The sequence below is a fragment of the Diprion similis genome, chromosome 12, assembly GCF_021155765.1.
Source record: "Diprion similis isolate iyDipSimi1 chromosome 12, iyDipSimi1.1, whole genome shotgun sequence".
NCBI lineage: Eukaryota > Metazoa > Arthropoda > Insecta > Hymenoptera > Diprionidae > Diprion > Diprion similis.
This window is the reverse complement of record NC_060116.1, coordinates 12,267,366-12,294,203: the sequence shown is the minus strand read 5'-3', so window position 1 is coordinate 12,294,203 and position 26,838 is coordinate 12,267,366. Positions and strand designations below refer to the sequence as shown.

General features: G+C 42.6%; 1 protein-coding gene and 1 non-coding gene across 2 annotated transcripts; both read left to right on the top strand.

Moving 5' to 3' along the window:
* Positions 1-405: 405 nt before the first annotated feature.
* On the top strand, positions 406-26,317 carry LOC124413656. The gene is made up of 4 exons (XM_046894377.1): positions 406-441; positions 523-720; positions 19,140-19,380; positions 26,199-26,317. The coding sequence occupies exons 1-4, from the start codon at positions 406-408 to the stop codon at positions 26,291-26,293; spliced, it is 570 nt and encodes a 189-aa protein (XP_046750333.1). The 3' UTR covers positions 26,294-26,317.
* Positions 24,506-24,577, top strand: Trnah-gug. The gene has a single exon. It is a non-coding gene; the product is annotated as a tRNA-His (tRNA).
* Positions 26,318-26,838: the final 521 nt, after the last annotated feature.

Below are 26,838 nucleotides of genomic sequence, written 5' to 3'. Positions count from 1 at the left end.
GAAAATATTTAAATTCAAAAGAGTTAATAATAACTGCTCGGTAGATGGTGAGCTCTCTGGATGTTGGTACGTACATATAATAGATAGGTATATTCGTGGCTATAGCAGTGCGCGTTGTTAGATTCTAGACCTATACTTTTGGGATGAAAAAATACGTTCAGATTCCAACTAGGTCGATGACGCAGGAGCTTTCAGCATTAAACAAGAATTTCAACTTCATCGAATCCTTTCAAATCGATTCGCTGTATATAGATACTTGCACATGAAATACTTCCGGTCACAAATAATCGATACGCCATTAAATACCTGAAAATGAGGGAAAATTCAAAAGGTATCACGTCCATCGGAAGTGGAGCAAAACTAAAGTGTTTATTTAACTTTGTAGAATGATGTGTGCATGTTGAGATGCAGTGCAGAGTATGCAACGAAAATGCAGTGCAAGTAGAGTAAGACTGGGAACAGGGAGGGAGAGAGGGGGGGGGGGCAAGGAAGGGCGGGGAAGATGCTTGATATGATCTAAAGTTAGAATACACACTTGCGACTTTCCGGTACCGGGAAAGGGTCAGTCATAAATATCATCTTGCGGAAGGCAGACTGCGCGACTGGACCGAACGGCAAGGAACCGGGGCTGCTGGTCTGCTCGCCCCGTCGATGAAGAGAATATCGCTTCTCTATTCTGGTGGGTGCATCATCCGCCAGATATTCGAGGCGAAAAACGAGGTAAGTGGAAAAAATTTGAATATTGCTAATAAAGTAAAATTTACGTGCCCGCCTCGGGAATTTTGATCCCGTTATGATACCCGAGGTAGATGAACTAAGAGCTTTCGATTCGCGGTGGTGGAAGGAAAGAAGAAGAAGAAGAAGAACAAAAAAAGAAAAGAAAAGAAAAGAAAAGAAAAAAAAAAACGTGGAGTGTACGATAAATGAGAGAAGAAATTCCCTCTTGGTAATACAAACGATCCGTCATTCGCGATACTTGTAAGTATTTGAATATCTTCCAACGGCAACGTGTTGCCTCATCGCTTCTCTATCTAGGTATATTATATGTATATATATAGATATATTTGTGAACTGAATTATTTCACGCATTGGTATTCGATAAACGAAAACAGCTGTAGAGAAAAAATTACTATTACAGACGGGTGGTGTATTCCTGGAAATGAGACCAAGAGTATTTGTTACTCATATAACGTGTATGCGATGCATGATGTTTGTTATATCTGCAGTATATCCTCGGACGAAGTCTATATATTCGCGGCTTGCAAAATCGACGATATTTTTTGTTATTGCAATGATCTTGCGCACGGGTGTTTTTATTCCTTGAATATATGCATTTATCCAGCTATCCAACGTGAACGTAAACGGTGAACTCGTTTTACCGAACGCATTAAGCCGATTTATTGCTTCCAGGAGTCCGTTATCGATCGAGTATTCAGTATCCAGACGCAAATAATGCTTTTAAAATTTCTACTCTCTGAACGACCTGCCTTAATATCCGCTATTGTCAGTTTTTTTTCACTTGATATTCCTTTTTGGTACTCGAAAAGGTTCGAGGGGAAGAAGAAATCCTTACTGAATAAGAAAATGCCGGCTGAATTCCTTGCACGGAATTGCCAGAATCCGCAGTGCAAAAGATCGACGGCTAGTACTTTATAGCAAGTGTCCTAATCTTCAGAGCGCATCTGCCACGCGATGTGAAGAAAAAAATTGGAGCAGCAAAAAGGGAAACGAAGCCAACCCCCTCGGATTCAACCTTTTCTAATAAAATTCGATCCTGCAATTTCACAAAGCGATCGCAATAATGGACAACCAATTCTGTGCCCTCCCTAATACGTGTCCGTGAATGCAAGAAATAAAAAAAAGATGAACAAAAAATAAAAAAAAATAGGGTAAAGTAAAATCGAAACGGGAATGGCAGGTGGATAAAATACGAATTTGGGAGATATAGAGAAAAGAACGTTCAGCTGACGATGAACCAAGGATTGAACAGAGTGGTAGAAGAGGATTGTTGATGATCTAGAGGAGAATATAGAGAAAAAATAGGATTTTTCTTATAATTCCAGAGGGATACGACCTTCTTTTAAGCCACTTATTTCTCATCACCTGTATAAAAAATTGCTTCTCCTTCATTCTTCCCAGCCAATGAATTCAAACCGTTCACTGGTATCCATAAGCAACGTTCCGAGGAAGATGGACGCTGGTGTTCGCATATCGTACGAGTGGTAACGTGCAAAGTCTAACAGGCAAGAGTGCAAACATTTGAGAATAATAGTAATCGGCGGATTTAGTGGGTGCAATGCATAAACGTGCGAGAACATTGCAAATATGGCAGGCAGATGTATTTACGCCCTGAGCATTTGTTATGGCTCGAGCAGTGCATATAAGCTCTGTGTAAATCATGTCTGGTTACTGCAGCTTCGTGTGTATGTAGGTACGTGTGCCGTGTGCCGTTGCTGCCTGCCGGTGCACTTGACTTTCGTTACTATAAATAATCCGCGTACCCATATCTCTATGTATCCATGCAACTAAACACGCTTATGCCGCGTTGCGTGCTTGTGTTTAAACGAAGAATTTCACCACCCATTTATGTCACGATGCACATCACATATTACATGTACCTACTCAGGCCACGAGCGTGTTCACGTTTTTATCCCCTACATTTCATCTCCTGCTCTTCAATAACTAACTTAATCATCTCTCCACCGTGTAGACCTTTCCTCGCAACTCATGGACGGTCGTTGAATGTAATAGCGGACAAGCCACGTGCTCCGATTTTCATCGCTACATTGTTACCGGGCCTCTTATGGGGTGTCTGTTTAACATCGACAATCACAAATCTACGCACTACTTCTGCGTAGAAGTAGAAGAACCATGCAGGATTCGAGGGTTTTTCTTCAGTACTGGAAACGGAGAATTTTGACTTCTCAATCTCGAGAGGAAACCTTTTGTATTTTCATTATGCTTTTTCAAGATCAGGAACCTGACACAGAGCAGATGGTATGGAAAAATTGCGCCGGCATTCTCACCCTCTTCGTTAAAAGTCAGCCTTATTAGACAGCGCGAGGTTCTGTTTGCAGTGATTGGTGTTGCTCAGAGCCAGCATATCGGAATCCTCTACAACTTGAAGGTGGTTTAGTGACGGTCAGTGATTCGCTGACAAGGCGATTGACGCCGGATGACATACGAATTTCGGCGAATCGCTGCATCGATCAGATGCAAAGAAGCTCAAGCTTTTATTCTTGGAATTGTTTTTAAAATAAACCTCTCGATAGGCATTTGCATGTAATATCACTCGACACTCTATTCGGTATAAACAAATTGCGCACGCATCTACGCAATTATGCGCAAATGAACGTATTATTATGTGCATGCACCGCATTGTTTCAACGCTTTAAATTATCGCCGTCATAACGGAGCTAATAATAAAATAGTCGTAGATATTCCGTGCTCGATTTGTTTCGGCAGAGTTTTGCAAGCGGTCATCGTGACGCCATATTTTATTATACATGCCGACGCATAATACATCGCGGGGTGAAAGAAGGATGAATCGAAAGAAACGGCGGGTCAAACAGTCGCGAGTGTCAGCCATCAGAGGTGCATCACGTCTCTTAAGGCGCACTTCACGGTTGGAATAATTAATCGGAGAGTACCGCGCGGCATTCGTTTCGGCAATCGAAAACAATATGGTGGCGTATCCGCCCAGGACCGCGCCCCGACCCGTTACGCATCCAAAGTAGCCACTCTCTACAGGACATCTTGATTTTCATCCTCCGCAACGGCCGCGCGCCTCCATATTTACTTATTCACTAAAGCCGCTCTCTAATTCTTATCTGTAGTCACTCGTCGCACCCTTCCAGGGTCGAAACAACCCCCCGATCGCTTACTTTCCTCGAATCATTCTCCCTCCTTTCTATGAGAACCACCGACGTTTCGGCGAGCAAAAATCATCTCTGGATGCTGATTGCTTTTTTCTCGCCTGAACGGTGGACCCGGGACTATGGAGACCAATTAGAGACGTCGGCGAGAGAAGCGGCCCGAAAACAACGAGTCTGATATTTTATTGGTTCATAGAACGCCACGTGTTTACTATAAACCGGCGAGATTTTATGTCCGACAACTTCCTGTCCACGCTAATGTCGGCTCTATTTTGTCCCCGGTCTGTTTGGCTTCTCTTTAAATCTGCAGGCATGAATAATAGAATGTGCAATGACATAACAGACCATTATTGCTATGGTTATGGTCTCTGATCAGCGTGACGCGACCCATCGCGAAGCTGCATCTCAAGGTCGTTTTCCAGAGAAGAACGATCTCCTGCTCTTTTTCTTCCCGAATTCGAAAGAAGCAAAGGAACCTCCGCCTCCCGTGTCGAATTAGCCTTCCAACATTCATTGTAGCTTGCGGCTAAATCCCGGGCACCGTTCGGTCGTTTGAAAAAACAGGAAGCAAACGGGCATCTCGTATTACGTAAGTACCTACTCTGCACGCTGTCGTAAGACCCTGAACGGCAAGCATTTAATGCTTATCGCGTTCTTGCCATTGTGGGACGGGTTGCACGGCGAAACTTCGCTCCATTCATTCGGGCTCGTTTTGCTTAACATTTTGCTTATGGACATTTGATACCTTACATAGTGCCAAATTTTGCCTAACCGGAAGTTCCGACGGTCTGCCAGATGCCGGTTGTGCCGATTCAACCTTGAATTGCGCAAGCGGATTAGAATGATTCTTACGAACGAACATCTTTTCAAGGAATAGAATATTTATACCTCGGGGCCATTATTTATCGGCTGTTAAAATCTAGAGGCTATTAAGCATTGTAATAGTTACATTACAATTACATCACGAATACAAGTAATCAGCGGTTACGTCAATTCGGATGGACAAGTCGATAGATTTTATTCTTCATCGAGGACGGCTGAAGGGTAAGGAAAAAATTGATGGGTCGATGATCACAAATCAATTTCAATTCTCCAACAATGTGGGTGGGCGTTAATTATTATTTGTGGCTTTGTACTTGGTCGTTGACTATTCGTCAAATGGTTTTGTGCAGTTTGAACACTTCCTGAGGAGAGAGTTGAGTAGTTTTTCCCTCCTCGACGATGGAAGAATGGAAATTCTGGTTAGTGTATCGAGAGAAATTTCATTTTTTATAGCATTAAAAAATTTTATTAAAATAGGTATCGTTACAATAACATTGACTAAATATTATTGGCATCACAAGAGAACTTACAGATACAAGTAAATATTTTATGCGATTATAGTTGTCAGTACTAAATTATCTGGTAATTGCAACTCAAAATTAGTTTTTTTGATTCACTGTTCTTTTTTAATAGAATAAAGCCTTAACATTGATTTACTGTTGCACCAAAATCAAATTATACTTACGAGAAAACAAGAATAAAAGAATGGTAACAGATACCATTACAGATTTTCTAATTACAACAAAACTAATTTTCATTTTATAGTCAGAACTATATTTTTCAATTGTGGCAATAAAAGAAAAAAAAAAAAAAAAAAATGAAAATAGTTAAGAACCGCGTAGTAACCGCAGCTGAAAATTTTTCTCTGTGTATATAATTAAATAAATATAAACCAAAGGGGAAAATAAAACAGAAAATCTTGAGCGGTCGAGTCACGGTGGATAAAAATTTACGTAATTCATTAACGTCCTTCAAGAATCTATGGAAGTATTATGTATACATAAGCACGTGTGTACAGCGTACAGGAAGAAAAAGGGCCTCCTCCCTCACCTCGGCTTCACTTAGAATTCCTGACAAGGCCTCGTACCCTTGCAGGAGGAGATTTTCGGTTGTACGTTGGGTCCCCTCGGTTCAAAGATAAAGGACACATCAGTCAGGTGGCCGAAGCGGGATTAATTTCGTAAGGACAACGCCGATAGACTCGCTGAGCATGCATCTCTCCCAACTTCCGTTCTTTGTTTTCTCCCTTCGGAACCAACCACCTCAACTCGCATCGTGTATGTATGTATAATGAAGTTAGACACGATCCGTTGCTGTAGTCGGAATCCCATTTACCGGCTTGAAAATGCCTGCACGGAAATCCTGAGGAAAAACGAATTGCACGAGCTGCGTAATGGGCATGAGAGATTGGTGAGATTCTTGAGAATTGAGGATTTATCTACCGATTCAACGGCTGCTACCCTTCCATCGATTCATAAGTGGTCCGAACACGCTTTCATGGCCAGATAAAAGTTATTCTCACATCGCGGTGGCATCGCCTACGCGAATGGCAGCAACGTGTTATTTACTGCAACAACTTAATACAGACTTACAATCAGTGTCCATTCGTGAAGACGACGCTTAGGATATATATATATCTGATCGTGAGCCTTGGGCGCCGCGGACCTCCCATAATCATCGTGAGTAACAATTTTCTTTGAAGCTTATTTTTCGTTTTCCCACTACTTTCTCAGAGACAAACTTGATCAGTCTATTTTTCAATTCAATTTATTCATTTTTACATTACGTAGGCGACGTGCACGTCGGGGTTCAAAGATCGAAAAACTCTTCCCGCGATATCTTCCGCATGGAAATGTGGATATAAATTACGTCGCTCAGGGTGCGGTTGAACCACAATTTTCCCCGCCAACAATGGGCCGCTTTCATGCTGGTTGGGCCTCGTGAACACGCTGTTTCTTACCGCAGACGGCCAGGTATACCTAATAACAGATCTCGCCTATGCCATGGGGATAGGTCAAGAGTCCGAGTTCCGTTCATCCGATGACTACTAGACAAGCCGATGCCCCCGAGCCAAAATAGTGTTGAAACTTCCCAGGCTCGCTGCAACGAGTAAATAACTACCGACCTCGTCTTCCTCGAGGAATTTGCATTCACGTTACAGACGCGAAGAGTATGGCTGAAGAGGAAAAGAACCATTGACGCCATTAACAAAGCTCGGACGTCTTGGCACCCGGTCATTCTCCATTCGTTCTTCTTTCTTCTATTTTCTTCAAGGGCTGGGCTGGGCTGGGCTGGGCTTGAATACGATTAATTATCCGCAGTCTGCACACCTAGAAATTCCGGCGACGGTCTTCTCGTTGGATACTGAATCCGTGATGCGTCGATAAAGTTCACCGACGAATTCCACGAAATAAAACTGTTGGACGGTTTGGTCGGGTTTCATTTAGCCAATTGTCAATTCAACGAGTGCGGAATGACAAAGGAAGAAAGCGAGTGTGTAAATCACGATTCCTGAGTAAAAAAAGGAAAAGAAAAAATATTAACGTAGGTACAGAGGAAAAATAAGAGCAAGATATTTGACAGACGCCTTTTTCCACGATGCCGTTAACAAACGAGTTGGCACGCTTTGAATTTGTAAAAACACAGTCTCTATCGCACGTAAGCTGAGCTGCAAGCAAAACAGCCGGAAACGCGGTTGGCTTCTTTTGCGACCTTGAAGTTATTTTTCCGGATGTCGTTAGCAGTCCTGCGGGCGATGCCTCGGGCGGTGAGAGACAAAGGACTCTCATATCCCGGTGCAACATCATCCAGAGGAGAGTCGCTGATTACAATGCAGTTGCAGGGATGCGAAGTGAAATGACGCTGAATTCCTTATTCTCGCGTATCTGCTTAATACGCCGCAAATGCGAAACGACCTTGCGTTGCGAAATTTTTACCGCATGGCCTCCTTCTCGCAAAGGCCGATGGTAATTTATCCTGCACAACCTGCACAACCTGCGAACCGTTAGTTTCCGATATCGCGATCGGCCGCCATTGCAGTCACCTCCAGCACCTCGAGCCCCATTGTTTTCCTTATTTGAGATACTTACTGCGTATCTACGTTTAGACTCGTGGCTCTTGGCTGCACCATTATGGGACATCTTAAAAATATAAACCACTAGCCGTAAGTTTTTACTCGTGGCTGTCCCACGCGAGCGCCATTATGAGCCCCTCTGTGTGGATGTGCTTCTTCATAAAAAGTTATATTTAATATTTTCGCTACCCTGTGTATATACCTACACGCGTATGGCCATTATACATTTGCCAAAACCACCTACAACCACGTTTTATGATTCGCATCTCCCATTTTATTTAACAGCTTACGACGTCGGTTCAATTTTTCTTTTAGCTGTTCCTCATGTTTCTACGCATCGTTTTCACATTCGGTTTTCATTTTAGGGAGCACGTGGTTCTTTCAGATTCGAATTTTAGCTTTGATTACGTTTTTACAAGATTTTTGAAACCTGCGATTGCTACAATAAACCCTTGAATTTCCGAAGACTCGTTTCGACAAGGTTCAATCATATTGCCTATCTATTTTCAGAGAGAATTTCATCAACTTCCAATTTCCAATCACATACCAAACTACAACCGAAGCTTGACCCTCACGGAAAATACTCACAACTTGGGTATATATTAATACGCCCAACTCATAGATAATGCTAAATTCCTGTGAGAAGAAAGTCGAGGTTTTTTCCGTGAGGGAGTGTTTTCGTTCAGGCATGAATTTTCCAGTGTGAACAAACACAATGAACACCATGCAAATTATAAGGACATTCTTAGTATTATTCGGAAGTCTTGAATCATTCCCGAAGAACTGATCATACGACCATAGACACCTGTGTGAGTACGGAGAGACATCCGGTTGGCTTCGACTAGCTCCTGGAAACGGGTGAATTTGAATATATAAAAAGGAGTCGAGCCACCCCGCGTGACGTGGACAATAATCATCGGGTATTTTAGAATAAGGGAAACCGGCCTCCGGAGGAGTCTCCTCATACCTTCTCCCGGCGGCGTTCCGTTTGGTACTCGAATCACGCCTCATCGTCGAGAGACGAGCACCACGTCCATTACGTCTCGGACCGATGCCGTTGCTTATCTGATCGTTGAAGGGTTCGCAAAAGTTTCTTTACTATTCAGCTAGAGGACTCGCCCCGTTCATCCTAAGAATTGATCTAGGCGTGGCGCTACAATCGTTGTGACTATCTGGAAAACGCCATTCAACATTCCGCCCTTGCACCCTACCTGCTGCTGCTGCTCCGTGAGACGCGAGCGCAATTTCAACGACAAGTCGACCCCCTTCTTCGGATGGCATCCAAGTTTACCGTTCGATCGTTTAATGCCTTGTGAAATGCACTCGCACGTGCACTTAGACGCGTTCGTTTGCCTTTTCGTTGCACGAGTTTAGGTACCACAGTCTGATTTGTGCCAGGCGAAAGGACGACGCTCGTCTTTACTGCATGGTTCATCAATCTTTAACGTCTACTCGAGGTCGTTGCTCGGTGAATTCCCGCCTTCAACAACTGCGGCGTTTTTTTTTTCTTTTTTTGCAGCGTCAAATAATACATGTCGAATGAACTGTAATTCTCCGTTCGCGAAAATACTTGAATTATAAATGATTACATCCTTTCATTCTTCTCAAGAACTAACCGCGTCGTCTAGGACTCTTTTTGCCGATCATATCCGGTGGGTACTTATATAGACTTTACTACCCGCTGTTGTTCTTATTTCGATTTATAATTTGCGAGATCATCAGCTCGCGTCTCGACCTTCGGCAGTCGGTTTGTCAATTAGTCACGGATCGCACCTGCAGCATCGGGTCAGCCAGAGATTTTCATCTCGAGCGTAATGCAATCCGGGATATAAGTTATACCTGTCCGACTTATCGCGTCCGTAACAACGACCTCGGAGCTCTGGAAGAATGAGGAGAGCATGAGAGACTCGCCAGTGATATTTCTGGTGCTCTGAGTGACGTATCAAAGCCGGAATCTCCATCGTTTGGCATCGGACGATCCGTCTTGTTATCGCTGCATACATGCATGTCGACATGGCTCACGACACCTTTCTCGAATCAAATTACAGCCCGGAATTAATGACACGGGCCAGGCCTTGGTATCACTGAGAAGCTATTCCTGTCTCTATCCGAATGGTCGTGATTCTCGTGATCACGCCACGATTGACCCTCGGTGACCCGACGGCAATCGTCCTGAGCCTTGACGATATTTTACCTACTCCAAATCGGCCGAGGCATACGATGTATTTTCTTCACAGGAAGGGAGGAAGGGAGAAGGACTTTGGGAGGATCGGCCTACCGAGTGACGGGGATTAGAATTATTATTTCAGTTCTTGAGCTGCGCAGCCCGTTGCGCTTTGTCGAAACTGCCGCGCTTGTATTTGTCACCGCGACTTTTGGTGTAAGGTATCATTTCCTGGGGAGTTTAACGCGAGTATAACGTGACGCCGCCGCTGCCACCGTCGCCGCTTCATTAATCCCGAACATTCGTTACGTCAGATCCTGTTGATTGCAATTAATCATCGAGCAAATAAGCCACCCCGAACTTTACTCGGGCAGGGAATACGGCGCGAGGTAGTGAAGTAAACGAGAGTTGTTTAAACGCGAACAAATTCGAGCCACACGCAGGACGAAGAGGTTGCTGAAGACCCATTCGACAGTCCTCGTGACACCCTTGCGTCCCGGATCCGTCGTCCAATTTCGGAGGTACTTCCTAGCCCCGGGAGCTTGAGGAGAGTTTCAATGACTCCGAAATGCGACGGATCGCTTCCATCGCTATTCTCGCAAGCCGCAACGGAACGCGAGCGGGGCGTCACGCGCCATCTTTTAATGATGATGGATTTTCTTCTAGGTCTCTGTAAAAAGTGCACCGCGGAATGCGCGGCTGTTGTGACAGGAAAGCTTCCAGCAGATATCCTGGCGGTGCCGTGGTGCGGTATCTTCGCTCTTTCTGGGTTATAGGTACCTATATAGGTACCTTCGAGACGGATTGACGAGGGGCAACGTCAGGCGAGGCGAAGCCACCCGGATGTGAAGGCTGCATGATCCGTCTCATTACCGGAAGCGACGTTCATATATTTATAATCGAAACTGCAGCGTGCACCGCTTGCTTATGTGTTATTATACCAGACCCGTGCATGTGTGTCGGCTGCTGTAGTGCCTATATTGCTTGTGATATTACGCGCCACGCAGGCTTACCAAATCGGAATACCAATTTTATTCCACTCGCTCGCCTTCTCCGCACTTTGCGTTTTTCCAGCTCAAATGTTTTTTTTTTTTTTTTTTTTTTCTTGGGTCCTGATGAATTCCTTAAGGATGTACAGCCGTGTAGGACGAAATCTTGCCTTGTCAATGAAAATTATTTCTTATTTCTTATTTTAAAGATTTTTGTAAAATTCGAAAGCGATCGTCCCGACCATACCGGAGTTGATTTGATTTTAATTTTTCCTGATTTCACATTGAGCCTGATAGTTTCCCACGAGAATCAATGTAAAATGAAAAAAAAAAAATAAAAATTAAGAGTAAAATAACTCTGGTATGGTTCGGAGAGTCGTTTTAAAATTTCACACAGGTGTTTAAAATAAAAGAGAGAAGTATTTGTATGATTTTCATTAACCTGGCACGATTTCAACCTCTACACGCCTGTGCATCCTTAAACTGGTTACGAAAATTCTTGGCTTCTTGAACGCCCTCCAGGTCGACAGTATACATCGATTGATTGGTTTTAAATTCCGTCCACAATCGGGAGGCCAGAACCAAACTGTCCGAGCAATACTAACAACGTAACAGTACGCAGCAACGCCATGCCGGCGGTTAATGAACGGTTAATAAGTAAGCACGACCTGAAGGTGAAGAAGCGTATGAAGTAAAGAAAACTAGAGGATGGACGGCTGTGACGTGCCCGATGTGTCCATCTATCCTATTTCTTAAAACGGAACCTGAACCGCACCGTTGTCATGGTCGGTTGGTCTATTTCCGTTTCGTGGGGCTTATAACGACGCCACGAACCACGCGCCCTCGATGCTTGTTACCATTTTCTACGCACGTATCCGTCAGCTCAATTATGTATTAAAAATCACACAGCCACCCGGTCGCGGCGCTTCGTGCGTCAGGACTCATTTACCCCAGGTTTGAGTCTCGCTTGTCACGGCTTGAAGAAATTTTCAAACTGTCGACGTATGTAGGTACCTACCCATCAACGGTGGATCCTGAGGCGCGAATCAAAATAATTACGTTTCAATTACAGAAGAGGAAATTTCAAATTTTCTTTTCTCTCGTTATTTCATTTCATTCTTTCATTTCTCTCGGTTAAATATACACGGAATCCATCGGAACTGGGCCAATGTTCGAGATTGGAGCATTAAGACTAGTTACGTCTGTGAGTTTAATAATAATAATAATAATAATATGACAACTGGACAGAAATATCCGACAAATGCATTACATGCCTGATTGCCAGTTAGCGTACAACGTCGGCTGTCACCGTATACCGATCCATCCTATAATATAACCTCCTAGACGCATATTTGCCAAGTTATACGCACGCTGTACGTGCTTTGCGCGAACCAAGAGGTCGTTGACCCGTGCAAACCCGGGGCGTCGTCGCAACGTAATTGCTGCAGAGATCGTTGATTCGGTTGTAACGAGGGAATTTTTTATCTTTCATTTATTTTTAACCCCTTTAATTCATCCTTCTTTGCAATTTCTTTTCACTGCGATTCGCGCCAAGGGAACACTTATTCGTGCAAGCTCATTTGGCAAGTTGAAGACTTATTCAAAGGGAACTTTGATCATTACGTCATGCGTGGTATTCCTGTCAAAATGAGAACTTTATTTTTCTTAGCATAATTGAATTTTTTGTGAGAATTTGCGAATATTTTTTTACATTTTTGATGCAGAAGCTGGACAAATGGTATTAGAACCGACAAATGTTTGATGAAAAATGGGCGAAACTTCAAGGGTAACAGCGTTTGATTTTTTACAACGACGTTATTTTTTTTTCCTAAACTTTTTTGCTCGTCTTCTTCCATAAGAGAGGAGGGAGATTGAAAAATCTTTTCTAGGCCCCGTTGAAAGCAGGGAGACACGGAACGCGAGCTTCTCTATCAGCCGGAAGTGATTTATTTCGAGTTACTTTTAGGACGATTCAAGAAAGTGATTAATCCTGAGATTCCGTCTAGACGTAAAATGAATCGCGGTTGCGGAACGGAAAGTGTAATAAGTTAAACGCGAGCTTGTGAGAACGCGGATTCTCCTCATCGGAGAACTGCATCACGTTTTTCGAGAAGAATTTAATAATATATATTGCGTCGCACAAAACATACATCTTATTATATGTATAGAGAGACAAGTCTCTCTGGTAAACGGAATGCTGTAAGACATATTTTAAAAGTAAAAAATAAGCAGTAAAATTTGGTTAAAAACCAGAATTACCATCGTCATTTCAGTCGTCTATTCGAAAAATTTCTATTCATCTGTTTCGCGATACTTTTGATCTAAATTATTATCGACGACGCAATATTGCGCAACACATACGCCGACATTCTGCGGCGTGTGGGCACGTGCTCCATTGATTTATACGAACAACTGGCCCACGCTATTCCTCAGAGCTTGTAAACTCCGCCCGTATTAATTTACCACGCTACATTCCTCTAATTGGTCGCACACCGATTAAACTTAACAAGGATTTTAGAATTCAAAAAATGAACAGCGAAATCCACCTTTGACGCTATTCAAGAATTCACTGCACACTGCGCACTCCTTTATTAATGTCAAATCGCACAAGGTGAAGATGGATTGAAGAATGCGGCTTTCGTCTTTCAAAAACCTATTCTTCAAAGCCACGATTCTCGCCGATGCCAATTTCTTTTACTTACTCGTTGATCGTTGACCCTTGAAATCCCTCCGACCACGCCAGTCTCGACATTGCATTAATTAAGTGCCTACTCTAACAAAATGACCCCCGCCTTCGCCGGAGATTAACGAATGAGATAAGTGCATTTTCGGACTTCGTATTATGCGGGCCTTTTCTCCATCTCTTTCTCTCCGTTGAAACTTTACATTGTTGGTTGTGAATGGGAATTATAAAAAATTAGACTTTTCTTCGCGGATCGATATTGGAAATATTTTCACAGATACTCGTTTCCTGCATCGATCTATGGTATAAAAAAGGAGGAGAAAAGTGTTTAGAAGCACGATCGTGATGAATATACTTTTCTTTTCATGTTTTTTTTTTTTTTTTTATTTTTTTATCCCCGCCAAGAGAAGAAATTTTCTTCGCCGGCTTCAGATCCTCGTCTCCGAGGCCCGCGGCATCAGTTTGTCGGTGCAAAGGGCGTCAATGCCTACCTCCGGTTTTGTAAATTTATGATAAACAGGATCAGAGGCAAAGGTTGACTGAGCTCCGGCCCGTAATTGGGTCGTCGGAGTAAATCCTTTCCCCTGCACGGAAGGGAGAGAAAGCGAGAGAGGGTCACGCGTGTTAGACACGTGTGCAAGCTCCGGTTTGGGGTCGGGGGTCACGCGTGCCCCGTGTACTCGAGCACTCTAAGCTCCGTTCATTGTTTACGGTGCACGTGTCAACGCCGCGCACGTGGCCTGCACTGTTCGACGTGTTTTACCATATCCAAACACACGTCGAGGGCGAAGCTGGGCTGATTAAAGACGGAAAGTCGAAAGCCTCGAAACAAGGATTCAATCCGAGAATAAGGAAATCGTCAATTTCACCTCATCCCTGAAGTTATCTGGGAATTTCGAGGAATTGCGATTTCACATTTCAGCAAAGACTCCGGTGAGGTTGGAAATATCCTCGGTTTGAAGCCGAAGCACGTTTCTTTCTTCTTCACCTTCTTCGTCTTCTTCTGCTTCCTCTTCCTCTTCTTTTTTTCAAATTTTTTGGTTATTTCTCCTTGGGTGCCTGCTTTATGTAATAACCATCGTTTATTGGTCTACGCCGATGGCTGGTCTTGGTCGGTCGATGGAAGCGCTCCGTTTCAGTCTCCCGACGCAACGCAACGCAACGCAGCGCAGCGCAACGAAACGTAACGCAAGGCAAGGCAGCGCGTTTTCTGGCTAACTGTTATTATATTCTGGTGAGCGCCAGATGCCTCTACCTTTATGTTACTTCTGGTCTCATATTCCGACGCTTATGAGTTGTATTTTTGGAAGGCTCAACTGTACATGTATCATGTATACTGTTACCCTGCAGGGTATATTATACAGCTCGCGGGGTCTCGGAGAACCGTCTGAGGTACCTGCACTGCTCGCTTTACAGATTAAAATCGCCCCTCTTTGTAATATTTGTAGAAACCGCTCTGCGCAATTCTTGAAACGCGACGATGTGCAGCTTGATTTTCGAAATGATGACCAGAAACCTGCGCTCACTTCCATTCGAATGATTTTGTAAGACCGTTTTCGCGTGGATGACGAAATAACGAAAGCTCGGTGGAATGAACATCGAAGACCGTTTAATCGGCCTCGAATCTTGAAGCAGGGCTCCACGTTATTCCCATGTTCAAGCCTCTGTAGCACGAGGGGGAGAAAAGCAACGAGTGCAGAAAGGCCGGAACTCTTTCACTGTCGTACTTAACGGGGAACCGTGGAAGTTAATTAGCTTAATAAGAGAGCCGCGGTTGTATGTAGATTAATACCTTAATTGCTGTGTATATACACGGGATACAAGTATTAATTGACCGACAAATTGAACGCGATGTTAACCGGTTAGCGAACCAGATTACATGGTGTTACCCCCCCCCCCCCCCGCCGCGAGGCACGCGTTATCCAGTAAAAAAAAAAAAGAAAGGGGAATAAAAAGAACTCGATGTGTAATTTAAGTCCGTGTCATCGATCATGCGTTTATACATATTGAACGTGCAATACCTCCGTAGATCAACGTTCTATCATCGATAATTGCTCCAAGTTATATAGGTGCAGTTACAATATTTTATTTCTTTTTTCTTTCTCTCTCTCTCTGTCTCTCTCTCTCTTTCTTTCTTTCTTTCAATGAACCATTTTTCCCGTTTCTACAGCTCAGCTCCGCCTATCGTACCTATACTCCCCATGAATCACTGTATCCCATCAACTCCAGGCACTGAACTGGCGAGATTTCAACAGGAAGTGAAATAGTTGCGGTAATAAAATAGACAGAAGAGCCGCGGTTCAGCCATTCGTATTATTGGAAGAAGGGAGGGATAATTGGATGGGCTGTGGATGTGTAATTTCGTAATGTTCAGGGGATGCTTTTCACGCCTCTACGGCGACCTTCCACGCCATTCCACCTGGTCCTGGAGTGAGATTGGTGAGTCGGACCCCCACGGCGTGCCCACAAAGATCCCCTCGACTTCTTCCATTTTTAACCATGCAACGCGGCCGACCTGTATTATACGCGAGACTTTTGAGTTACCGTATTTTTCTACACGGCACCTGTCAGCTAATGCGTTTCTTAACGACGAATTCTCCAAGAGTGGTGCACGTAGTCATGCTGCACCACAGAGTGCATCGCACTCCTTCGTTTCTTTGACTCCACACATATTCTCGAAGCTTCTCCGACGTCGGGCTGCGCTTGTAACGAAATTGGAAACTAGAAATTGGTAAAATTGGTTCACGGTTTTGATATTTTTCAGCAACAATTCTATCGATACAAAATTATCCTGAGCTTACGCCTTGAATAGAATTTAATTCTACCACACGCAGCTTGCATCGACAATTACACTTGATCTCTGCGGTAAATGCGGGAAATTATAAGAAGATTTACGACACGGTTGTAATGTAAGCCGCAAAATGAAACCGCAGGGCCCCAGGAGACAATTTAGACGTAGATTATACGTGCGTACGACACGAGTTGTACTCACGGTACACAAATAAACAATTAATATCATCAGCCCGTTTACCTCGGACTCACGGTTCGTGTCCAGTACAATTAATTCCACCGCAGAGTGGTCATTTCGCAAAATGACCTGTAAATTACTCAATTTACAACCCAGTCGCGTCGCGTGTTAAGCATCTCGTTCTACCCTGTGTACCGATACACTCAAGATGGAGGACATGAGATACCTATGCCTACATGCATACGAAAATACATACACACACTGCCGATGGCATTTGGCTGACCGCACGCACGCAATACGGTTGTAAATTTACTACTCCGAAGTTCGGAAGGCGTAATATGATCAGCCCGGACAAAAGGAAGAGAGAAAAATTAGAAATAAGAAAAGTGAGATGAGCGGAAATATTACTAATACTTATCGTTAAAATATATAATAATAATTGTCTCGGGCAATACCTCGTCGGAATTTATGGTCCTTTCTGACCGTTGATTAAAATTTACCTGCCCATTAATCTCCCCTAAATGTCTTTCCGTGTTCTTTTATTTTCTCGATGTTTCTTTCCCCTCTATTTTTTTCATAAGTTTCTTTTTTCGAACCCACATGTCAACACCGCAGTGTTTGATATACGGTGCCGTGTAAATTGGCCTTTTTAACATTCTTGTATGGTCAAAAAGATGTGAATTTTTTTCATAAAATTATTACTTCTCGAATGGATCTGTAATTCTAACCATTTGTCAAAGGCTAAGGCCTTAGGGTAAAATGCAGCTCGGGGGTTGTAAGACAAAGTGGTCATAGATTCGGGCCGTGTGAACTTGGGAAACTAATAAACGTCTTTGACTGGCCGTATCTCGCGGAACCCGTCACCTCGTAACAAGCCTGAACAAATGTAATACAAGCCCCGGCGATCCCCTAAATCAGAAAAAACAAACTAGCTCTCATAAAGTTGTTGAGCGGAGTTGTTTCGGCACGAAAAATTTTACCTACGCAATATTGTAAATATTTCATCGACCCAGAAAATGTCGACTCACCCTCACCCTCACCCTCACCCTCATCCTCGTTCTCCTCACGTCGTGATCCTGGGGGCTGAATGCATCAAACACGAAGAAATTGCTTCCACGTGTGCGCCGCGGAGTCTCTGCCTTCTTTTTCACATTTTTGCTTTCAATTTTTATCCGCCGCCCTCTTCAATTACACTCGCGAAAAAATGCAAAAATGCATGCCTCGAGGATTTGAACGGTTGTCATAACGGTTCAGACGGACCGCGACAAAGCGACCAACTTTATATTTACTTTATATTTCTGCCGGAATTAGAACTTTCTCCGAAATCATCCGAAGAGCGTATTTCGCCAACTTGGATAGAAATGCTTTGCATGGCAATTCGTGCTGTTATTCCGACCGATTGGAATTCGACCTGTTTCACGAACTTACCGAAATGCGAACACCCATCTATATAAATCTCGGAATGGTTTCCGGATGTTTTCAACTATTAAATATATGTATTGTGTATGTATATAAGAATATAATTTTGCAAACGTAGAACTATGAGATTGAGATTTAAGCGTCACTTAAAACTGGAGCTCTCGCGGTGTATACGCATTAAAGCATTATTATACACATTGGACGGTCGTTTTCTAACGCCCGATATACACACGATATATGGACGCACCTATGTGCATGCGTCGCCTGTATATGTATACATATACGTATCCCACGCAGGAATTAATGCCAGCCTTTAACACGCCTACCTACGCCCCGGCGTATTCCTGTAAACCGGCTATTTCTGGGCAACCCTTGTCATAACTTGGTCCCAGCAACCGCGACACGCTCACGTCTCTGTTTCTTTAAGAGTCGTTCACACCAAATATCGCAGTCAGGTATAGAATTGTGTACATACCAACCCATCGCTCGATCGGTCGAACAATAGAGCGATCAGTTTCGAATTATGCAAAATTTTCCAATTTCAAATCAAATTTTCATAAAAATTAATGACTTTTTTTTCACCTGCATCACGGGCGATATTTTTATCACCTAAAAACCGTACGAACGATCGCACTTTTCGGAGATTAACTTGGCTGTTTCAAAACCGCAAATCACTGTCAACCAAAGTGGAACGAGACCTCGTTCCAAAAGGCTTATCCATTATCGACACAAGCTATGGCCCAACAGGCCCGAAGCCAGCTAAAATATGAAAATCTGAAGCAGTAAAGTACTGCGAGAAGAGGCTGCAAGCCGAGGTCACGATACATGCTTAGACTTTATCAGAGTAAGTCAATCGCTCTGCTCGTTAACGTAATCAGCATTAAGTTTCACGTTTTCATATCCGATTCCCATCAATAATTATTCAACTCCAATTAAACTTTTACGATGTCATTTCCTGATGTCTTCCATCGACTTTATCACCCACTCAACGTTTAAGCATACCTACTACTCTGCGCGTACTTAACTTGGAGTATTAACACCTGTGTGAAGTCAATGTCGAGTCATCGCAACGCAATGCTTCGTTATTATATCCAAGCGTATCAATTTGAAGATATAAATTTCTCAAATGCATCTACCGCTATACAGATAAGGCGCGTCGAAATGGCCGATAAAACGGGGAATATAATTAGCGCTCAGGTGTCGACTGTTGAACGTACGTGTTACTGTCCTCGAGGTCGGCCTCGCTTTCCTATAACGCGGTGGCTCATCGTCAAGGCTTATTGCCACAGTTCGGCATGGCATCTCCTCGCCGACTGCCAACCGGCCTCCAGGAGGGAACATTTATGGGTGATGTCGACGAGGAAGGGTGCGGCGTCAAGATACACAAGTAGGTATCCATGTGCGTTATACCCACCCGTACAATCCCGAGCAGATTACATCCCGACACGTGATTTATACCTTTAAGCTATATAACGCGTTAGTCTTGCTCACTTATACCAAGTCTCGTGGAAAAATTTCAACCCTTTCTGCAGAATATTGGTCAGGCAGGATATTTATCAAGTACTTACTTCTCTCAGATTGAATCTTGAAAAATCTGCGCCACTCGAGGAAGTCTTTTGTGCTAATGGAAACGGTTTTTCGGTTAGATTCTAATGCCTGCAGTTTTGCTCACTATTTTCTTACGCAATTGCAAGAAACTGAAGTATGACGAAAGGAAATTATTATTTTTTGCAATTACAGGTAACTGTTCTATACTTTAACTTGTATTTTACTTGTGAACGGATAAAATTAGGATTGAAAAACAATCGCGATCCTTGAATTATAATGTTCAAATATTTGACAAATTTATTTCTGTTTTCGTCGAGATCGTTTCTCAATATATGCCAGCCATGCAGCTCGCTTCGAGTTTCTAGCTGCATTTTATTGATATTAGACGGTTTTAGAATTTCCTGCAACCCGTGCATAATGTATATCCCGCTTTTGATACATCGCTCGCTTGTTTTCTCTTCGTCATCCTCATCCAACGTACGCAATATATCCTCGCGCGTCTCTGGGGTCGAAGAGCATTAATTGACCAGGTTCGTTTGGTGGAAGATAAAAAATTTATTATCCTGGAAGATTATTCGTAACGTCAACTCGAATCACGGTGTGAAAACAGTTTTTTTTCTGTTATTCCACGTCCAAAATCACGAACAAAACGTTTTGGTTCTCAATGTTCCGGCCTATCGTCTTCAATTTAATCTGACGAAACATTTTCAGCCTCAGCTTACTGCGTTTCAACCTTGAGGAAGCACAAGGTACATTGAAACGGAAATTTGTGGAGTCAATATTTTCTATATCGGGGTTTGAAACCCAGAAACGACGTTTCCAAATACCGTATTCCTAGGACTCCAAACTTTTGTGCAACGTTCTTAGGATCCGCGTTGCCGTTGCAGAAGGCGAAGGGAAAAAAATATGAAAGAGGTCGCATTGGAAAGCGCGTAAATTGTCTGAGACTCGATTCTGGATCTGAGAAACACGCTTGGCCGATGGCGAACCGCCCTGGGTGGTTTTTGCAAAAAGGAATCTTTTTACGAAGATATCTAACATGTCGAATTCCGACGCGAGTCTCAGGTGGATAGATTAACAGAGTGGTTTTTAACGAGGCCAGTTCTCTTCGAGAGGCGGTTATATACGAAGGCACAAGATTAGTTTTTTTCCATAGTTATAAAAGTGGGGTAACTTGTTTCGAGTACCCTCTATATTACTGCGCAGATACAATATTAATGCGAAGTTTAATACTTTTAACGACGAATGCGTGGAGACTAGTTCTTTTCATTCGCCGCTCGTTGATTGATCCTAGATTGTTAAATACATAATTGTCGTGTGAGGTGAGCTCGCTTTTCTTTACAAAGTGTGGAGCAAAAAATCCTAGACTTATTTCGTGGTGCAAGGTAACATAACGAGCACAAAAACCAGCCCAACCTCCGCCCAATTAGAACCGAATTTCGTTCATTTTCGGGTGTGAAATTAGCCGTCAAAGTCTCGCTGGTTCGCCGGCAATTAATCGAAAGCTCGTACATTTGCTCGTTTCCATCAGTCCTTCGAACCCCCGATTATTCTATCCGAATTATACCGGAAGCCGAGTCTGCAGGCGAGAGTTTCACTAACGAACAGAACCGGGTTACGACTCTGGAGTTATGAATAATCGACGATCAAATGGCCAAAGTAACGATCTAACGTTAGCCCGGGTCGTAAACGAGCTCGTGTTACTGCTAATTGCTTGTCGGGTCTACGGAAGTCCTTCAGGGAGTTTTTCTTCCTCTCAGGAAGTTGCGGTGCATGCGGAAGTTTCCGAAAGTAGCAAAAACGGCGAAGAAAGAAATTTGAAAAGAGGACAACCCTTCAGCTTTCGTTGCTACTATTGGAGTTAACCGGAAGTACGAATGATGCGAAACGGAAGCAGCGTGCCACAGTGGCTTTCGACGTTTACTTCTATTTGGTTTCAAAACCATACAAATTAATACGTATAGTCGCGCATACTTGTTCAATCGTTCACTTTCAATACCGACAAATGACACTGGGAATTGACAGGCGTACAGGTGATAACTTTGATACTCATGAATATTTGCTGGTCCTTATACTCGCCGGCGAGTTATAAATTTTTAACAGCCGATGTTCTTCGCTCACCAGTACGTGGCGGAAAACTTTTTTATAGCTTACCTACGCAGTGCTGAATTTTGATGTGGGCATGATATGTGTTACCATTATTCGTTATTTCATACGAATTATGATTGCATAGCATACATTGAGTACCTGTACTTAAAATTTGTTTTTTCGCGTAGTGAATAAAAATGAAGCGAGGTGGAAAGAAATACGAAAAATATATAGTTTATATATGTATATATATATATGTATGTATATATTATACATCCGCTCCAATTTTAAAGTAGAGAATTACGATGCCGATCTAATACGCATTTAGTAAATCATTGAAATCCACCGACATGGACCATCTGCCACGTGTTTCACGTTATAATTAATACGCAGGCCTATATATATAAATATATAAATATACTAGACCTGTATTAGCGCGTGGAAATTATATAAAAACTTGAGTGACGTGTGTGAAAATATTAGAGATCGTGTAAAATTTATTTCTTTTTTAGTGCGACCAATAAATAGTCACCATCGTTCGTAGCTACAGGTTTCAACAAGCGGCGGGAATCTTCGATTTATTTTTACGATTCCGGTTAATTCCTGCGTCTTTTTCCATCCTCTTTCTCTCTCTCTCTTTCTCTTCTGATTTACTCTTCGTTTTCTTTAGACTGGATAAACATTTGGCTGTAGCTAATATCAGCAACATGCGAAAGCGCGAAACTACATCGCCGCATCTCTCTTCAGGATAATGGAAAAATGGAGTAAAACGTGAGACAAGAACAATATTTCAACTGTTGCTACAAGACGACGGACGGAACGCGTGATTTTCTAAATGCGTTTTGCCTTTCAGTATTTGCAACAACGCCCGGGCTGTGAATGGCCTGCCTACCAATCAGTCTACCCTTGTCAACGCTCCAGGGTGCCGATCAACGCACTAAGATAACGTCGGAGGTCTACTGCAGCGCAAAAATCGACGACAAATTCTTCGTAAAGATCAATACCTATATTTCAACGGGGATATTCGGTACGTTTCCGACAAAGATATATCTATACCACGCATATCTCACAGCGTGTTTGTTTTCGTTAGTGTGATACTACCCGAGAGGGACGACACAATCGCTATCTCAACTGACAAACTGTGAGATAAATATTTGCAGATTAGAGAAGCACGCGTCGCTGCTGCAGCGTCAACTTTTCGATACTGCTTGCAAATTATCTCCGAATAATTTTTCACTATCAGTTGTTATATGTATAGTTATGAGTTTAATTCTACACGCAGTGTAGCGAGAGAATATCATCAGTTTCACCAAACATGAGCGACTTTTGATTAATTAAACAGTTTACAAACGCAAGAATTTTTGCTGCTTTTTAAACATAAAAAATTAATCAACTTTAAGTAATTTACAGATGCCATTAAGACGCCTCGTCCGTTAGACAGATTTTCCGCACTTGACGACAGGAATAATAATATCACCGTCAATTAATTGCACATATATCTTTCCACTCGGTGGTTTAATTAATTGTTTCGTTGTAAAGTATTCAAACTTTGGAACCAGACTGCCGTCCAAAGTAAACAATACAAACTACAACGTGCTGTCAGCCTCGGTTTCCGTGTCTCGAAACGAGAGCGCGAACTTTGTCGGATACCTTGACAGCCGGTTCGCCGTTTCTTCTTCCTCATTTTTCTAACTCTTTCTCTTCACTCTTTACTTCTTCGTTCTCCTTTCTTCTTCCGCTTTCGGCGAGGAGGCGATAGAGCCATCGATCCGTTGTCGCGGGGGCGAGTCTTGCTCGTCCCGTGCAGATTATCACAACGAGCTGCATCCAACCTAGCCGTCTTTCGAATTATTTTTACCACTCCAGCTGCCAACAAAAACATGTTTTCTTAACAATGATATGCCCGTTAGTTAATCTAGTGTCTCACGGGATGGGATATTGGCTTTGGCTCTGTTCCATCTCTCTTTTTTCATTCGGGAAACAAGTCTTCATACCCTGTAATCTGCGGCTTGCTCTTTTCATCCCCCGTTCCTTGGTAAAGGAAGAAAAAAACGTGAAAATAAATTTAAAAAAACATTTAAAAAAAACGAAACGACCGTGTAAATTGGTGGGAAAATATGAGTAACGAGTTATACCTCTGTTCAGCTAGTTCAGCCAGCTTTCGGATTTATGCTCTCGCTTCTTTTCACCCCGGCTTAGTCCGTTTCTATCTTTTTTTTTTTTTTTTGTAACGAACAAATATCCAACCGAAAAAAATTAAAAAAAAAAAGAAGAAAAAACCTGAATATATTTGGATACGATAAAAACGTCAAAAGAGTTGTACTTTTTACAGCAAGGTACGGCATATTTTTTAGTTATAAACTAAACGAATAATTCGATTTGGCAGATAAATTCCTATCTTGAACTCATCGCCAATCAGCAATAATAAAAATAAAACAATGGGAGTAGTTTATCGATCATTCGAAGACTTTCAAGATTTACCTCATTCGACTTGTTTATATTAACTGACATTGAAAAGTATATTTCAGATTTCTTTAGTTCGCATACTTGTTCACATCTTACAAGAAAAAAACAAACAAATACAATTCAAAATATAATGACTGTTTTTTTTTTTTCAAATACTTGTCAACAAATTCGTACTCTCAGGTGGTCAAAAGGCACAGGCATTACGAAGTTGGGTCTTGTCGGGCATACGGCCCCCACTCCTTGTCACTCTCGAAGACACCAACACTTAGATCCTCATCTCCTTTCGCCCAATATCACGAACTCTACACAAACGTCGATGAAGAAAACGGGCGTTACACTTCGGTGAGTAATTCGGCCGCCATCTAGATCAATCTGTAGAAATGAAAGCAACGATACCAAGTCCTCTGATAGCCGTGATCGTCTAGAGGTTAGGACCCTACGTTGTGGCCGTAGTAACCCAGGTTCGAATCCTGGTCACGGCAATGTCCATTGGCACATTGTCACGGCAGAGGTTTATTTTTTGATTTTTATCTTTTTTTTTCAAGCTTTGTTTTATCGATGTTAAAAAAATTCTTCTCAGTTAACCGGAGTGAGGGAATAATTTGAGAGCACGGATGCTAAGCAAGAGCGAGAGAACACGTGATACCCGCTTTTTGGACGGTCTTTCGTGTACAAAGCGAACTTAAAGTCTTCCAGCTTTTGTTAACTCTCGCGAATTTGCATACCACGCGTCTTTGATTGATTCGTTTCAACATCTGTTGGCGGGCTTCTGGCTATTCGTACACCTCTGGGCTCAGTTTACTTCGCGTCTCTGGTTAATCCCGAGAGCAAATTCTGCCCGAGTATTTTCGTACGTATAAATACCTACGCAATTAAAGTAACTGCTGTGGGATAAAACTAACGCGCTGTAATTACGATTTGGCAGGGATTATATACCAGCTGCTCGCACGTTCGATCGATTCTAGCGAAGATGTAGTATTATTCTTGAAATAACGCGATCGCGAGATTTCGCGATAATTTATTTCCCATTTTATATACCCTTAGCTTTGAATTCGGGCCGGTCACTCGCGGCAATCAAGATTCAAAATCGTCGGACGGTAACAAAGTAAGTTACGAATCTTTCGAAATTTGTTTATAAGACTCGTAATGAGGAAGGTGTTACGTACCTAATACAAACTTGAAATAGAGATTGTGTGTCCAAATTTTTTATTCATTCATGATTGTTCTCATTCCTGGCTTTCACAAGAAAATCGTTGAAATTTCTACACAAATTCAGATCCATGCAAGTTTTCACAAAATTTATGCGACAAAACTTCACCGAAGATATACTATAAATATAATCTTGCCCAACCGAAACGTCTGTGTTTCCTGAACACCGATCGTTGTGTCGTAAAATGTTTATGCTTGGTGTAAAAAATTTATTTCGATAGATGAAATTAAATGTGACAATTCGTCTTGTAGTGTCTCACTAAATTTAATTTCAGATAAACGAAGACTCCAATTCCGTGACCAGAGAGTGAACGATGCGTGCTGATTATACGATGACAAAAAATCTTGAGTGCAACAGTGAAAACGGAAGTGAAATCGATCCGAAATTAGATCTTATACCTTCGTCTTTCCTTGCACCTGTTCAACTTTACCTGCGGCTTGGGAAAGGAAGATATAAATATCGGTTAATGCCAGTATTTGTTGTAACGAAGCGCGAGAAGAATTCGAAGCTGTCGAAATATTCTTGGATTCCGGGACGGGACGAGAAGGGTAACAACAAATTGACTATTACCCGGCTCGTAGATAAGGCAAGAAGCGCATAAATTCATTAGAGGGAACACCGCTCCTTCGGTCTTTCGATTTTTCGGCCCTCGTGGCTCATCGCGTCCGATTGCCCCCGCGGTAGAATGTTCGGCATCCGTGCGACGGCCTCCCTCGGGACTAATATCCCGACATTCCCTGGATACGGTGCGCGTCCCATGCACCGTCCTTCTCTCACCGCGGCTGATTTACGTCGGGCGTCGCGACGCTAAGCGGGGGAATTAACGTTTGTACTTATTCGTTACAGCCTGTGTAAGTGAAATGGTATTAAAAGAATACCGCCTTGCCTCGCAGGATCTAAATGTCCCGGAAAAAATACTAAGGGATTTAAGGAGAGGCAAAATACCCTGATTTCTTATGCTGTTGAACGTTTCAAATTCTGGAGGTAAAAATTGAAGGGCAACAAATGCGCAGGAAGAATATGATTATTTCGACGAGGGAGACAAACATGGAAAAATTTTATAGGAAAATGCCGGTAAAACAGGGTATTAAAGAAATTTCATAAATATTTCCAATTGTAAAGTGTAAAAGTTTGAGGTACAAAACAAATTTCAGAAAAATTGCAAAGTATAGGGTACAGAGTTCCAAGTCTAAGGCCAAGGGTGAAAAGGCAAAAGATCTTGTCCGAATAACTTGGCCCGGTATTTTTTTGAAAAAACAATAAAATTCTGTTCACAGTTTTCAGATGCACCACGTCTGGAGGTTCGATTTTCAACGGATGCCGTCTCACGGGTGGCATTTGTTTGATAATAAATCGGATAAATCGCGGTGATTTTCTTTTTTATTGCGAGTAAGATACGTGGCACGATGCCACGGTCCACCGTATAATAATACATACGTGTAATCAATTATTTAAACCGGGAAGACAAAAACGACTGAACGGTGTAGGATAGTGGGTGTAATTTTTCTTATATCGTTACCTTTAAATCGTAAG